This window comes from Salmo salar, chromosome ssa13 (genome assembly GCF_905237065.1).
Source record: "Salmo salar chromosome ssa13, Ssal_v3.1, whole genome shotgun sequence".
NCBI lineage: Eukaryota > Metazoa > Chordata > Actinopteri > Salmoniformes > Salmonidae > Salmo > Salmo salar.
In genome coordinates this window covers 44408684-44425476 of record NC_059454.1, presented here as the reverse complement: position 1 = coordinate 44425476, position 16793 = coordinate 44408684, and the positions used below count along the sequence as shown (strand labels likewise).

At 41.7% G+C, this 16793-nt stretch overlaps 1 protein-coding gene across 5 annotated transcripts; it reads right to left on the bottom strand.

The window, feature by feature from the left end:
• Window positions 1–1188: 1188 nt before the first annotated feature.
• ppardb (peroxisome proliferator-activated receptor delta b) lies at window positions 1189–16160 on the bottom strand. 5 transcript variants are annotated; one of them, XM_014135727.2, is made up of 9 exons: window positions 15648–16160; window positions 14925–14965; window positions 13493–13945; window positions 13100–13251; window positions 12316–12454; window positions 10282–10484; window positions 8296–8502; window positions 2284–2527; window positions 1189–1942 (listed from the first exon to the last, which is right to left on the bottom strand). In XM_014135727.2, the coding sequence occupies exons 3-9, from the start codon at window positions 13863–13865 to the stop codon at window positions 1695–1697; spliced, it is 1566 nt and encodes a 521-aa protein (XP_013991202.1). In that variant the 5' UTR covers window positions 13866–13945; window positions 14925–14965; window positions 15648–16160; the 3' UTR covers window positions 1189–1694.
• Window positions 16161–16793: the final 633 nt, after the last annotated feature.

The window sequence follows — 16793 nt, the reverse complement described above, 5'->3', positions numbered from 1 at the left end:
TTTCCAACAGTCATGAAAGAGTTCCCACATATGCTGAGCACTTGTTGGCTGCTTTTCCTTCACTCTGCGATCCAACTCATCCCAAACCATCTCAATTTGGTTGAGGTCGGGGGATTGTGGAGATCAGGTCATCTGATGCAGCACTCCATCACTCTCCTTCTTGGTCAAATAGCCCTTACACAGCCTGGAGGTGTGTTTTGGGTCATTGTCCTGTTGAAAACAAATGATAGTCCCACTAAGCCTAAACCAGATGGGATGGCGTATCGCTGCAGAATGCTTTGGTAGCCATGCTGGTTAACTGGGCACTGAATTCTAAATAAATCACTGAGCGTCACCAGTAAAGCACCTTCTCCTCCATGCTTCACGGTTGGAACCACACATGCGGAGCTCATCCGTTCACCTACTCCGCGTCTCACAAACACACGGCAGTTGGAACCAAAAATATCAAATTTGGACTCAGACCAAAAGGACAGATTTCAACCCATCTATTGTCCACTGCTCGTGTTCTTGCCCCAAGAAAGTATCTTGTTATTGGTATCCTTTAGTAGTGGTTTCTTTGCAGCAATTCGGCCATGATGTGTCTGTTACTTGAACTCTGTGAAGCATTTATTTGGTCTGCAATCTGAGATGCAGTTAACTCTAATGAACTTATCCTCTGCAGCAGAGGTAACTCTGGGTCTTCCTTTCCTGTGGCGGTCCTCATGAGAACCAGTTTTATCATAGCACTTGATGGTTTTTGCGACTGCACTTGAAGAAACATTCAAAGCTCTTGAAATGTTCTGGATTGACTGACCTTCATGTCTTAAAGTAATGATGGACTGTTGTGTCTCTTTGCTTATTTGAGCTGTTCATGCCACTCCTACCTTGTCACAACACAACTGATTAGCTCAAACGCATTAAGGAAAGAAATTCCACAAATTAACTTTTAACAAGGCACACCTGTTAATCGCAATGTATTCCAGGTGACTACATCATGAAGCTGTTTGAGAGAATGCCAAGAGTGTGCAAAGTTGTCAAAGGGTGGCTACTTTGAAGAATCTCAAATCTAAAACATATTTTGATTTGTTTAACACTTTTTTGGTTACTACATGATTCCATGTGTGTTATTTCATTTTTGATGTCTAAACTATTATTCTACAATATAGAAAATAGTAAAAAATAAAATAAAAACCCTGGAATGAGTAGGTGTTTCCAAACTTTTGACTGGTATTGTACATTAATATATACATAACATCATTATGTAAACATATTGCTGTCAACAACAGTATTTGCTCTAAGGGGACAATAAAGTATTGAATTGAACAGCATGGCTCTGCTTATGAGGAGGACTAGTACATGAATGTCTTTATAGATCTCCTACAGTAGAGAGTGCAGCAAAGTACGGTCCCATCCTGTTAAATCTGGTTTAGTCCCATTCCTGTAGTAGCAGATGCAGCAAAGTCTAGTCCGAGTTGGTCGGGTTTAGGCCACTGTGTCCAGTCATGTTCTTGTTGAGCTCCTGCAGTAGCGGGAGCAATGAGGTCTCAGACTCGGGGTGTGTCCGAAATGGCACCCTATTCCCTATGTTGTGCACTATTTTGAGGAGACTAGTACATGTCCTTGTTGAAATCCTGCACTAGCGGGTGCAGCAAGTCCCAGTACATGTTCAGTCCGGTTTAGTTCAGTCAGTACATGTTCAGTCTGGTTTAGTCCAGTCAGTACATGTCCTTATAGATCTCCTGTAGTAGAGGGTGCAGAGAGGTCTCCGACTCTGTCTTCTTGATCTTCTGCACCAGCAGGGCGTTCTCTGTGACCAGCTGTCTGAGGTCGGCCATCTTGTTCAGCAGCTTGGGGAAGAGGTAGAGGGAGTCCTGGTGGTTGGCCTGCAGGTGCTGGTCCAAGGCCTGGAGAATACCGTCCTGACTCTGTTCTACCTGCTTCACGTTCATTAGCCCCGGGCGGTCTGCAGATAGATCGAGAATAGTTAGATGAGTAGACCACAGACGTGACAGAGCTGCCAACTCACAGCACAACCTCACTAAAAGCTTTCCGTGACTCCACGCATCCTATCTCCTCACCTTCTCAACCATATTGGATCATATCTTATTCTCCAATGTGTTTTGCGAAAGAGGTGAGGAGAGAGGATACCAGGAATCGAGGGAAAGATGAATTGAGAAAGAGCTCCCCCTCAACTCCAGACAGGATAATAGCGGCTACGAACAACATTAGAGCCAGGGTTATTAGGGGAGAACAGTACTAATGTCAGAGTTACTGTGATACTACTAGTACAAAAGTATACCATACCTCCACACAGGATGATAATGGCCACAAACAGAGCCAGGTCACTGTCATCCAGCTCCAGAGCATTGAACTTCACAGCAAACTCAAACTTGGGCTCCATGATCTCACTGAAGGGTTTACGGAGGCTCCTCAGGAACTCCCTGGTCACAAAGCCCTTCCCGTTGGCCACCAGGAGGCCATCTTTGTTCATGAGGGAGGGCAGCATGGCAAAGATGGCCTCATGGACGCCATACTTCAGTAGTGTCACCTGATGGAAGCAGGCAGGTAAATAGGGGAGAAATTAGAATTCAACACCAAAGTAAACAGCAGTTTGAACAGTTGACAAAAGAAAATGCATGATGATTTCATCGTATAACTATGGGAGATATTTCTACATTACTGTCAGTACATTTCACCGAGTGTGACAAGAAATGAAGTTGATAATCAATAAGTGAAAAGACAAGGATGCTTTTTTTTGTTTTTTCACCCGACATAACATAGGTGCAACAGATCCCCTTTTTGTATGGGACACTTTTAAAATGTGCCTTTAGAGGCCATGCAATTCAGTACTCATCTATAAAACAAAAGCAATTAGATCAAGAGTCCATATTAACAAAGGAAATTGAAGGACTAACAGTACAGGTAGATAGCAATAAAAACTGTACCAGAGGCACAGAGTAAATGAGAGGAAAAACAAAAAGAACTGGAGGAACTTATTCAAGAAAGATCCAGTGTAATATATTATAAAAATAAAGTGAACTGGATAGAAATGTGGAAAAATGCACCAAATTATATTTTTTTATCTTCAACATATGAGTCACGCATGATTCACCGAATGATATTTTGAAAGAGGAAGTACTTTAAGAATGTTTTCATTTCAGTCTCCTCCATCTCTACTAACCAAAGATAATTATAATATTTTTTCCCCAATTAATAATTTAAAATTAACATCTGTACAGAAAGACTCATGTGAAGGCCAAATTAGAGGAGGAACTTCTAGATGCAATTAAAGCCTTTAAGGCTGGGAAAACTCCAGGGCTGGATGGCATACCAGTGGAAGTGTACCAAACTTGTTTTGATATACTCAGAGGACCATTATTAGCATGTTTTAACCACTCTTATATAAAACGGTCTGATTTCATTATTACTGAAACAGGATCCAAATGGTATGTATGTATGTATGTATGTATGTAAAGATCCAGTCCATTTAAAAAAAATTGAAGGTGTCTTACACTTCAGAGTTGTGATAATTTTTTTAGCTAAATGCTTGGCGCAGAGAATTAAAAAGGTATTGTCAGATATTATTCATCCTAGGCAGACAGGTTTTTTACATGGACAATACAATGGAGATAATATAAGACAAGTACTGGAAACAATAGAATACTATGAAATATCAGGGAAACCATGCCTGGTTTTCATTGCTGATTTTGAAAAGGCTTTTGAAAGAGTACGACTGGAGTTTATATATAAATGCCTAGAATATTTCAATTTTGGAGAATCTCTTATAAAATGTGTTAAAGTTACGTTTTGTAACCCTAGGTGTAAAATAGTAAATAATGGCTACATCTCAGAAAGTTTTAAACTGCCAAGAGGAGTAAAACAAGGGTTGTCCACTATCGGCATATCTATTTATTATTCCCATCGAAATTAGCTGTTAAAATTAGATCCGACAATAATATTAAGGGATTAGAAATCCGTGGCTTAAAAACAAAAGGTGTCCTTGTACGCTGATGATTCATGTTGTTTTCTTTCAAATCCACAATTTGGATCCCTCCACAGCCTCAGAGGATCTGGATACTTTTGCTAATTTCTCTGGATTAAAACCAAATTATGATATTACGTATTGGGTCACTAAAAAAATGCAACTTTTACATTACCGTGTAGTTTACCAATAAATGGTCTGACAGGGATGATCTCAAAAAAAGGACTGGTGGAGTTGTCACACATGCAGCTAAAACAGAAATATGGAAATGTCTGCTCTACCCAAAATTACAACCAACTAATCACAGCATTACCACAAAAATGGAAGAGGCAAATGGAAGCGGGAAAAAGTAAGGAACTTGTCTGTCAGCCCTGCATTAAAGAACATAAATGGTTAAAGAAAATTGTGATAAATAAAAACATATACCAATTTCATTTAAGGACCAAAAAAATGGACAGCTTCGCCAAATAAATTGCAAAATAGTTGGGAAGAGATTTGTGATGTACAGATTCCATGGCACATGGTTTTTGAATTGACACGCAAAACGCCGGATTCAAAACTTCGAATTTTCCCATTTAAATTATACAAAATTCTTGCAACCAATAGAATGTTACATACATACACACACATATACATATGTGTGTGTGTGTGTGTGTGTGTACGTACGTACGTATGTACGTACGTACGTATGTACGTACGTACGTACACAAACAATCTTCCCAGCTCTGCAGATTTTGCTGTGAGGAGGCAGAGTCATTAGATCATTTATTTTGGTACTGTCTATATGTTGCTCATTTTTTTGTCAATAGGTCCAGTTATGGCTGAAGAATTGCAACATTTACCTAGAACTAAAGCAGCAGATATCAATACTGGGTGATTTGAAAAGACAGTCAATCAATCAAAAATATAATAATTTTTGCAAAAATGTTTCTTTGAGTTAGAATGTGGAAACTATGAGAATAGAAAGGTTCAGTACTTTTGTGAAGGATCACAGTACAGTTGAAAAATATATGGCAAATAGAAATACAAAATGGATGGTGTTAAGAGATAGATGGGAGGGGTTGAATGGAGCTGAAGGGGGGGACTAATAACAACAAGATAACAAATGTAAAACATGCAAGGTCTGTAAAAAATAAATTTAGTGAAATAGCACAGTTACAAATAGAAATCAAACTGACATTAGAAATAGAGGAAGGACGAAAAACAAACGAATTATATAACTATTGTATAATAGATTGTGTCTGCAAAATGTGTATAATAAACTCAGCAAAAAAAGAAATGCCCTCTCACGGTCAACTGCGTTTATTTTCAGCAAACTTAACTTGTGTAAATATTTGTAAGAACATAACAAGATTCAACAACTGAGACAAACTGAACAAATTCCACTGACACGTGACTAACATAAATGGAATAACGTGTCTCTGAACAAAGAGGGTGGGGGGGGGTCAAAATCAAAAGATAGTCAGTATCTGGTGTGACCACCAGCTGTATTAAGTACTGCAGTGCATCTCCTCCTCATGGACTGCACCAGATTTGCCAGTTCTTGCTGTGAGATGTTGTTACCCCACTCTTCCACCAAGGTTCCCAGACATTTCTGGAGGGGAAATGGCCCTAGCCCTCACCCTCTGATCCAACAGGTCCCAGATGTGCTCAATGGGATTGAGATCAGGGCTCTTTGCTGGCCATGGCAGAACACTGACATTCCTGTCTTGCAGGAAATCACGCACAGAACGAGCAGTATGGTTGATGGCATTGTCATGCTGGAGGGTCATGTCAGGATGAGCCTGCAGGAAGGGTACCACATGAGGGAGGAGGATGTCTTCTCTTAAGCACAGCGTTGAGATTGCCTGCAATGACAACAAGCTCAGTCTGATGATGCTGTGACACACCACCCCAGACCATGATGGACCTTCCACCTCCAAATCGATCCTGCTCCAGAGTACAGGCCATGGTGTAATGCTCATTCCTTCGACGATAAACACGAATCCGACCATCACCCCTGGTGAGACAAAACCGGGACTCGTCAGAGAAGAACACTTTTTGCCAGTCCTGTCTGGTCCAGCGACGGTGGGTTTGTGCCCATAGGCAACTTTGTTGCCGGTGATGTCTGGTGAGGACCTGCCTTACAACAGGCCTACAAGCCCTTAGTCCAGCCTCTCTCAGCCTATTGCGGACAGTCTGAGCACTGATGGAGGGATTGTGCGTTCCTGGTGTAACTCAGGCAGTTGTTGTTACCATCCTGTACCTGTCCCGCAGGTGTGATGTTCGGATGTACCGATCCTGTGCAGGTGTTGTTACACGTGCTCTGCCACTGTGAGGACGACAGCTGTCTGGCCTGTCTCCCTATAGTGCTGTCATAAGCGTCTCACAGTACGGACATTGCAATTTATTGCCCTGGCCACATCTGCAGTCCTCATGCCTCCTTGCAGCATGAATAAGGCACGTTCATGCAGATGAGCAGGAACCCTGGACATCTTTCTTTTGGTGTTTTTCAGAGTCAGTAGAAAGGCCTCATTAGTGTCCTACGTTTTCAAAACTGTGACCTTGATTGCCTACCGTCTGTAAGCTGTTAGTGTCTTAACGATCGTTCCACAGGTGCATGTTCATTAATTGTTTATGGTTCATTGAACAAGCATGGGAAACAGTGTTTAAACCCTTTACAATGAAGATCTGTGAAGTTATTTGGATTTTTACAAATTATCTTTTGAAAGACAGGGTCCTGAAAAAGGGATGTTTCTTTTTTTGCTGAGTTTATGTATAAACTGAAGTTAGAAGCCTAAATGCTTTTGTTGATTAGTTTACTCCAATTGGGGGAGGGGTGGTAGGTTTTGCGGGGAATAAATGTATATTAAAAAAAAAAAGTGTGTATATATGTATGAATTGTGTGTGTGTGTGTGTGTGTATGTATATATACATACATACATACATACATACATACATACACACACACACACACACACACACGTGTATGTATGTACAGTTGAAGTCAGAAGTTTACATTGCCTTTAAATTGTTTAACTTGGGTCAAACGTTTTGAGTAGCCTCCCACAATAAGTTGGGTGAATTTTGTCCCATTCCTCCTGACAGAGCTGGTGTAACTGAGTCAGGTTTATAGGCCTCCTTGCTCGCACATGCTTTTTCAGTTCTGCCCACAAATTTTCTACAGGTTTGAGGTCAGGGTTTGTGATGGCCACTCCAATACCTTGACTTTGTTGTCCTTAAGCCATTTTGCCACAACTTTCAAAGTATGCTTGGGGTCATTGTTCATTTGGAAGACCCATTTGCGACCAAGCTTTTACTTCTTGACTGATGTCTTGAGATGTTGCTTCAATATATCCACATAATTTTCCTACCTCATGATGCCATCTATTTTGTGAAGTGCACCAGTCCCTCCTGCAGCAAAGCACCCCCACAACATGATGCTGCCACCCCGTACTTCATGGTTGGGATGGTTTTCTTCGGCTTGCAAGCGTCCCCCTTTTTCCTCCAAACATAACCATGGTCATTATGGCCAAACAGTTATATTTTTGTTTCATCAGATCAGAGGACATTTCTCCAAAAATACGATCTTTGTCCCCATGTGCAGTTGCAAACCGTAGTCTGGCTTTTTTTTTTATGGCGGTTTTGGAGCAGTGGCTTCTTCCTTGCTGAGCGGCCTTCAGGTTATATCAATATAGGACTGGTTTTACTGTGGATATAGATACTTTTGTACCCGTTTCCTCCAGCATCTTCACAAGGTCCTTTGCTGTTGTTGATTTGATTTGCACTTTTCACACCACAGTATGTTCATCTCTAGGAGACAGAACGAGTCTCCTTCCTGAGCGGTATGACGGCTGCGTGGTCACATGGTGTTTATACTTGTGTACTATTGTTTGTACAGATGAACGTGGTACCTTCAGGCGTTTGGAAATTGCTCCCAAGGATGAACCAGACTTGTGGAGGTCTACAATTTATTTTCTGAGGTCTTGGCTAATTTCTTTTGATTTTCTCATGATGTCAGGCAAAGAGGGACTGAGTTTGAAGGTAGGCCTTGAAATACATCCACAGGTACACCTCCAATTGACTCAAATTATGTCAATTAGCCTATCAGAAGCTTCTAAAGCCATGACAGCATTTTCGGGAATTTTCCAAGCTGTTTAAAAGGCAGAGTCAACTTAGTGTATGTAAACTTCTGACCCACTGGAATTGTGATATTATATGTTAAATAATCTGTCTGTAAACAATTGTTGGAAAAATTATTTGTGTCATGCACAAAGTAGATGTCCTAACCGACTTGCCAAAACTATTGTTTGTTAACAAGAAATTTGAGAGGGAGACCGTGGTCCATGCCATACCTGGTCGTTGAGGAAGAGATCCACAAACCCTGGGATGTTCTTGGCGAACTCAGTTAGCTCTCGTACCGTCTCCACCGTGGTGCACTGACAGCGGTAAAACACGTGTACCCCTATCTCCTTTGTGAGGGGCGCGCCCGGGATTAACTGGTTCCACACTAGACCACTCTCTGCTTGCCACAGGGTGTCCACATCATGGATCACAAACGGCTGCCGGGGGAGAGAGAGAGAAAGCATTAATCTTTTAATAGTCTGGTCTTCCTTTTCTTTAAAAATGATTCAGCTAAACAAAAACCCTTGCTCTTATAGGTCTCGGGAGACAAAACAGCTATATGTAATTGTTAATGACAAGTTAAAACTCATTACCAAAAACAGATTGATAAGAGGCTAATTAAAAACTAAAGAGCTCTACAAATAATCAGCCACTAAATTTTTCCATGAGGAGATTACTAGTAATATGCATCTACATTGGTGCAACCAGAAAATCCTACCCCTCATCCAAGCTCAGAGGGGTTGTTGTGAGTTATGACCATAAACATACACATCATTGGTTCAGCTTGGAAGGTGAATCCCCGAGCTGACATGGTAAAAATCTGTTTTTCTGCCCCTGAACAAGGCAGTTAACCCACTGTTCCTAGGCCATTGTTGTAAATAAGAATGTGTTATTAACTGACTTCCCTAGTTAAATTAAGGCAGAGGCAACCAGGTTTTTGGCAGAAACGTCCTGGTACTTGGTAAAGTTCATGATGCCTTTGACCGTGACAGGAACCCCAGGACCAGTGGAAGCAAAATAGCCCCATAACATAAAATATCCACAACCATCTTTTACTGTAGGTATGAGGTACGAGGACAAAGGATATCAAGGACCAGGAAAGATTCTGTGTGGAGGAATGTTCTAAGATCTCTCCCAATGTGTTCTCCAATCTCATAAAACATAATAGAAAAGGGCTCAGTGTCATTATCCTCACAAGGGTAGTGTGATGGAGTACTGAAAACGGGTGCCAATCATTTTAACCCTTATCTTTTTGGGTATTTGTATTTTTAGTATAAAATAATATATGCACGTAATGTACCTGTATTTGTATTATTTATTTTATACAGTCTTTTTTGCTAATCTTTATCAACGGTGCCAATAATTTTGGACCTGACTGTGCATGGGTATTGGTAACACCTCCGGTTAGAAACTTTAGAACACACCCTCTGAGCTTCATTATGAGGAAGACTTTTCTGGTTGCACCAAGGTAGGATACGCCTTCATAAAAACATTATAGAAAAAGTCTGTCATTATCCTCGCCAGGGAAGGATGCTGGAGTATTGAAAACAGGGGTGACAATAATTTTGACCACCATCCTTTTATTTTAAAAAACTGAGCAATTGTATTAGTATTATTTATTTTATAGTCTTTTTTTCTCATCTTTATCAAGGGCGTCAACACTGAGTGTACAAAATATTAGTTACACCTTCCTAATATTGACTTGCACCCCCCTTTTGCCCTCAGAACAGCCTCAAAATGTCGGGCATGGACTCTACAAGGTGTCGAAAGCGTTCCACAGGGATACTGGCCCATGTTGACTCCAATGCTTCCTACAGTTGTGTCAAGATGGCTTGATGTCCTTTGGGTAGTGGACCATTCTTGATACACACGGGAAACTGTTGAGCGTGAAAAACCCAGCAACGTTGCTGTTCTTGACACTCAAACAGGTGCGCCTGGCACCTACAACCACACCTCGTTCAAAGGCACTTTAATCTTTTGTCTTGCCCATTCACCTTCTGAATAACACACATACACAATCCATGTCTCACTTGTCACAAGGTTTTAAAATCCTTCTTTAACCTGTCTCCTCCCCTTCATCTACACTGATTAAAGTGGATTTAACAGGTGACGTCAATAAGGGATCATAGCATTCACCTGGTCAGTCTGTAACGGAAAGAGCAGGTGTTCCCAATGTTTTGCACACTCAGTGTATATTTACATAACAGTGAGCGTACCGATGTGCAGCTGGTCTTGCCGGTGAGGATGCTGCGGGCTTTCTTCTTGGTCATAATGAGGTTCTTCAGGTAGGCTTGGTACACCTGTTTAGCCAGGGTCTTGAGGTCTGAGCCACCAAGATGGTGGGGGTCCAGCTCCTCCGCTAGCAGGCCAGCCACTAGCTTCTTCTTCTCAGCCCCCGGCATACGCCCATACCGGATCGCTGCCGGGCGAACAGGCAGAGTAGCGTTAGCATTGAAGGTGAAACAGACAGGTTAGCATCATGCATACAGCCATATTGGAACGCTGGGTAGACAGTAGCATTTGCATCGAAAGCTGTACAGTGCATTTGGAAAGTATTCAGACCCCTTGACTTTTCCCACATTTTGTTATTCTAAAATGAAATGTATTGTTTTCCTCATCAACCTACACACAATACCCCATAATGACAAAGCAAAATCAGGTTTTTAGAAATATGTGAAAATATATTAAAATAACAAAAAAACAGAAATACCTTATTGGCATAAGTATTCAGACCCTTTGCTATGATACTCTAAATAGAGCTCAGGTGCATCTTGTTTCCATTGATCATCCTTGAGATGTTTTTACAACTTGATTGGAGTCCACCTGTGGTAAATTCAATTGATTGGACATGATTTGGAAATGGCACACACCTATCTATATAAGGTCCCACAGTTGACAGTGCATGTCAGAGCAAAAACCAAGCCATGAGGTCAAAGGAATTGTCCGTAGAGCTCCAAGACAGGATTGTGTCGAGGAACAGATCTGGGGAAGGGTACCAAAACATTTCTGCAGCATTGAAGGTCCCCAAGAACACAGTGGCCTCCATCATACTTAAATGGAAGAAGTTTGGAACAACCAAGACTCTTCCTAGAGCTGGACGCCCGGCCAAACTGAGCAATCGGGGGAGAAGGGCCTTGGTCAGGGAGGTGATCAAGAACCCGATGGTCACTCCGGCAGAGCTCCAGAGTTCCTCTGTGGAGAATCTTCCAGAAGGACAACCATCTCGACCAATCAGGCCTTTATGGTAGAGTGGTCAGACGGAAGCCACTCCTCAGTAGAAGGCAAATGACAGCCCACTTGTAGTTAGCCAAAAGGTACCTAGACTCTCAGACCATGAGAAACAAGATTCTCTGGTCTAATAAAATCAAGACTGAACTGAATGCCAAGCATCACATCTGTTAGAAACCTGGCACCATCCCTACGGTGAAGCATGGTGGTGGCAACATCATGCTGTGGGGATGTTTTTCAGCGGCAGGGACTGGGAGACTAGTCAGGATCGAGAGAGAGATCAATGAAGCAAAGTACAGAGACATCATTGATGAAAATCTGCTCCAGAGCGCTGAGGACCTCAGACTGGGGGTGAAGGTTCACCTTCCAACAGGACAACGACCCTAAGCACACAGCCAAAACAACGCAGGAGTGGCTTCAGGACAAGTCTCTGAATGACCTCGAGTGGCCCAGCCAGAGGCCAGACTTAAACCAGATTAATCATCTCTGGATTGACCTAAAAATAGCTGTGCTCTGACGCTCCCCATCTAACCTGACAAAACTCGAGGATCTGCAGAGAATGGGAAAAACTCCCCAAATGCTGGTGCGCCTAGCTTGTAGCATCATACCCAAGAACACTCGAGGCTTTAATCGCTGCCAAAGTTGCTTCAACAAAGTACTGAGTAAAGGGTCTGAATACCTATGTAAATGTGATAGCAGTTTTTATTTTTAATACACTTCGAAAAACATGTTTTTCTTTGTCATTATGGGGTATTTAAAAAAATAAAAATAATTTTAGAATAAGGCTGTACTTTTCGAATGCACTGTATAGCCCCACCAAAATGAGATTCAAGAGTTTCATAAATGATTATTGTTAATATCGAAACACATTATCAGTAGTTCTTAGGGACAGTTTTCAAAACACAAATTAAGATCCTCCATTCAGTCCAGGGCTTTATCTGCATCTGGGAAACTGGCCCTTAACCTGTAAAAGGATCAAGTATTTCCAGACCCTGAAAGACCCATTAACGGTCTCCTCTCACCGTCATGGGACATGCCCAGGGCCAGGCACTTCTGGAAGCGGCAGTATTGGCACTTATTGCGGTTCTTTTTCAGGATCTTACAGGCTCTCTCACAGCGCTCGTACTCCAGCTTCATCCGAATGGTCCGCCGGAAGAAGCCCTAGACCACATGATACGCACAGGAGAGAGCGAGCGAGCGAGTTCAGTTTATTTACAATTGAAGGCATTACAGGGAAGACAGATTTAACACTGCATTCACCACAAGTCACACATTAAGGCCATTGAACTTGAGTTGCAGGTTAATAACATTTTACTGCAGTGGGCTAAATTAGGGTCACACAGAGTGGTAGTCTTAAACAAATCTACTTTGAAACAAAAGTATACACCTCCGACACATGGTTATGGGTTTAAAAAAAAGAAGACACCTGTACCATGTCAGATATAGTTGAAATGTATTCAATATTAAGTTTGCATCCCAATATTACACTTTATATACACATCACAGAAAACTGAAACATAACAAAACTGTTAGACTGGATTTGACAGGTGATTTAAAATAATGTTTAATTATGAAGAATATGAATAACATTCCACCCATGAGGCCACTAGGTCATTTGACTACAGGAAAGGGCTACCGGACTGGAATGCTGCCACATAGGACACAAACTAAACTCAAGCTAAGCTCAGGTCAGGTTGAGGCTGTTAGCAGCCATTACAAAACCTCCATGATTTAAGACTTAAGAACATTAAGCAAATATGTTTTCTGATTATTAAGACCCATTGGTAGAATTGCGAAATCGCTCACCTTGCAGCCCTCGCAGGCATGCACACCGTAGTGGAACCCTGAAGCTTTGTCAGCACAGATCCTACACTCCACGTTGATACCAGGGCCTGTGGCCTCATCCCGTCCCAGACGCAGCTGCTCCGACAGCGAGGGAGACGACGTGTGAGACAGGTCTGGCACACAGAGAGACAACACCCATCTGATCACACAATCATCACAACGAATAACAGTTTGTCGTACGAGAGACTCGTATTACCAGCTCAAACTGATCTGGGACCAGGCCATACCCATATGCTCTGGTCTGCTGATGTATTCACTATAAGTCCAAAATATTACAGTGAAGCATATCACATCCCACTTAGCGTATTATTTCAAATATAACCAATGACATGTATTTAATTTACTCTCTTTTACCTGTATAGTTGTCATCAGTAGCAGGACTGTCTTGTCTGCTGTAGCTAGTCTTGTCCTTCTCCAGTCTCTCCTCTTCCCCTCCTCCATTCTCTCCATTCTGTTGGCTACCATTCCATGATACCCTTGAGATGGGGGACCTCGGCATCTCCGCCCCACTGCCTTCACCCTCCTCAACCCCCAGCTCCTGCAGGTCCGTCAACCCTCCAAAGTCAGGGGCCACTGCCTCCACCTCCCTTGCAGTCCATATATCATCAGCTGCTGTATTCAGGGGATGTGGAAAGTTTGGGCCACATAGGGGCTGCGGGCCTGTCCTAGTCTCCCCATTCACCTGTTCAAGGTGCTCAGGGGAAGGTAGCTGCTGTAACACATCCATGGCTCCTTACCTTGTGGTCAGGGTGCTAAAGCGCCTCTTCCCTGTCTGTCATGATGTTGCTGACATGGTCTCCCCTGTTGCTGTAAGGAACAGCGTAATTATGCAACAACATTTAAAGACCTATTACGTCTCTATATACTTGACATATGACTGAATGGATCACTAGGTTCTTATCAAAAGGAAACCCAGGTAAAGTTATTATGGCAAACTGTAGCAAAACATTTGAAACAAAAAAAAATTGCAATACTTATTGGACAAGTCCTGGTAGGCCCTCCCTGTTTCAGACAGTTTTCTTCTGTTTTGGTGCCTAATGAACATGACCTAGTTATTAGGGTTCTTTGTTGTAGGATTAGAGAGAGGGTGAGAGAGCAAGAGTGAGCTCAACTGTCTCTGCTAGTGCAGCAATCAAACACTAGTCTCATAACCAACCTCAGCCTCTTTTAGAATCCAAGAGTAAAATACATACACTCGTCTCTAACATGTCAGCTCAGCATTCCCAAACAGTCCCATTACAAGTCAGAATGTTGAACAAACTTAATTTCAACGTACTTTACCTGATATTGTCCCTATGGTCTGTATATCTTTTGTATTTCCGGTTTCTTTTTTTTTTCAATACTGAAGCAATTCGCACATGACAAACACTTGCACGATATGGCCGAGCCTAACCGAACCACAGACCAAATGTTGTCCCACGCTATCAGCTGGCAAATTTCACAGCTGATTGCGAGTTAACTTGCTTAGGTCCTCTACTTTTGGTAACATTAAGCTATTGTTAACATATTGTGCATCACATGCATGTGTCAGGAGATTGAAAATGCAAGCAACAGAACCTACTGGAGCAGCAAAAAGCAGAGTAAACAAGACTTTCCTGTGGATACCCAATATCCACTTCCTACTGCCAAAAGGACCAACAGCATGTACAAACAGTAAAGTATGTGTAAATATCATTTTAAAATCAACTTTGACTGACTTGTAGAGACTTCTTTTAGGCAAACTTCTTTCAGACTGAAAAGCAATTTGGTAATTATGGTAACAGTCTGAGGTTTCAGCAAAACCAACCTGCGTGCCACACTTGTCAAAACATTTCCTTTTCTTTGACTCTGTGAAGAGACAACAAATGTTTCCTTTAATACCAATTCTAGGCTATTACTCAATAGAACAAGTCTAGTACAGAAGAAAAAAAAACTGTAGGAAATGACTGTTCAAACACTCGTTCAGACTTGTCACCTAGCTAATAACCTGTCATGCTGGTTCTCAGAATATCTGAGTCATTCTAAAGGGCTTGGCACCATTGATTGGTACAGACAGGGTCGAAAATAGCACAACATAAGTATACATGACACACAAAAAAGTGTTTTTTGAGTGAGTGCATCACAAACATCTCTGATTCATCCTCTTCCCAATGCAGCCTCTTCCAACACCAAATGTTGCTTTGATTTCTAGTCAGCTCATATGGTCAGTTGGTCAGCAATATAGGCTTATCATGAGACTTTTCTGTTAAAATCATGACTGGTTGATTTGATTGAATCCAAATTCCATATCCCAAAACATGCATTCAAAAAGCACATTGACAGAAGATGCAAACATGAATTGAAAGAAATCTATAGACTTAACTATAGTGACGTGAAAGCAATCATCCTAAATAAACAATGTGTGTAAGTTTCGAGTACAGACCAGAGGCAGAAGACAAGCTAGTGAATAAGTTGAACTGTTGTTTTTGTCTTGGTGAATATAGCTAACTAGCTAGCCTAGCATGGCAGCTAACCGTAACTCCATTCTTACCTTTCTCAATGGTGTTGCTTGCTTTTCCAAAGAATGTGTACCGGTGAAGTTACCAAGTCGTGTCCATTAGCACTTGATTCGATTCGCTGGCTGTGCTGTTTGCTAGCAGCTAGCTAACGCTAGCTAGCTTACGTTAGCTAGCTCTGAACTTGTAAAAAAAAATCCCAATTCATCTGTCAATACGGTCAAATAGTCTGTACTGTATGCTTGCAGTACAGTCTCCGTGTCTGGTAGCTGGCTGGTTAAAGTACATTTTGTATTAAACTTTTCAGTGAGCTCTTGCTAACTACTGTTAGCCCAGTGTGAATCATACACCTCACTCAGTCAACCTTCTCCACGCACCGCTGTTGCCCTCTGAGTGTCTGCTTCCACTAATTAAAGTTACAGAATCACAAAGGCAAAATTGTCTATATCGTAAAAATTCATGAAAACAAAAATGTGCTTTTTAGTCTTAATTTAAGGTTTGGGTTAGCATTATATTAGCAGTGTGATTAAGGTTATGGTTAGGTTTAAAATCAAATTTGAAGAATATAAATGTTAGAAAATAGGCGGGTTTAATGACTTTGTGGCTGTGGTAACTAGTGACTACCCTGAGTTCCCCTCATTTTCATTTTAGTAATTTAGCAGACCTACAGTTAGTGCATTCCTTTTAAGATAGCAAGGTGAGACAACACATCACAAGCATATCAAGTACATTTTACCTCAACAAAATATTTATCAGCAAAGTCAATGCTAGTGAAAAAAATAGAGGGGTGACATGGGAGAACTTTGGAAGGTTGAACACCGGTGGTCACGGTGGAGGACAGGCCGCAAGCAATGTTGGGAGAACAGGAGTAAGAGGTTGAAGAGAATAAGGAAAGCAGAGATTTGAATTTGTGGAAGAGGGCGATTTTTTTTTCTCAGATGGGGTGCCGAAGAAGATTGGTGTCAAGTGCAAAATGAGTGAGCCATGTGCAAGACCGAGACCAGGACGGTTGAGCTAACGGGCGCTAATGTGATTAGCATGATGTTGTAAGTAACAGGCAATTTTCCAGGACATAGACATGTCTTATATGGGCAGAAAGTTTAAATTCTTGTTAATCTAACTGAACCGTCCAATTTACAGTAACTATTACAGTGAAATGTTATGCTATTGTTTGAGGAGAG

Excerpts from the sequence above, each read along its gene's own strand:
- ppardb (XM_014135727.2), bottom strand. The coding sequence starts at position 13,865 with ATGGATGTGTTACAGCAGCTACCTTCCCCTGAGCACCTTGAACAGGTG. Across the intron at positions 10,485-12,315 it reads CCTGGGCATGTCCCATGACG|CGATCCGGTATGGGCGTATG; the intron begins GTGAGAGGAGAC and ends TTCGCCCGGCAG. Across the intron at positions 2,528-8,295 it reads ATCTCTTCCTCAACGACCAG|GTGACACTACTGAAGTATGG; the intron begins GTATGGCATGGA and ends TGCTTCCATCAG.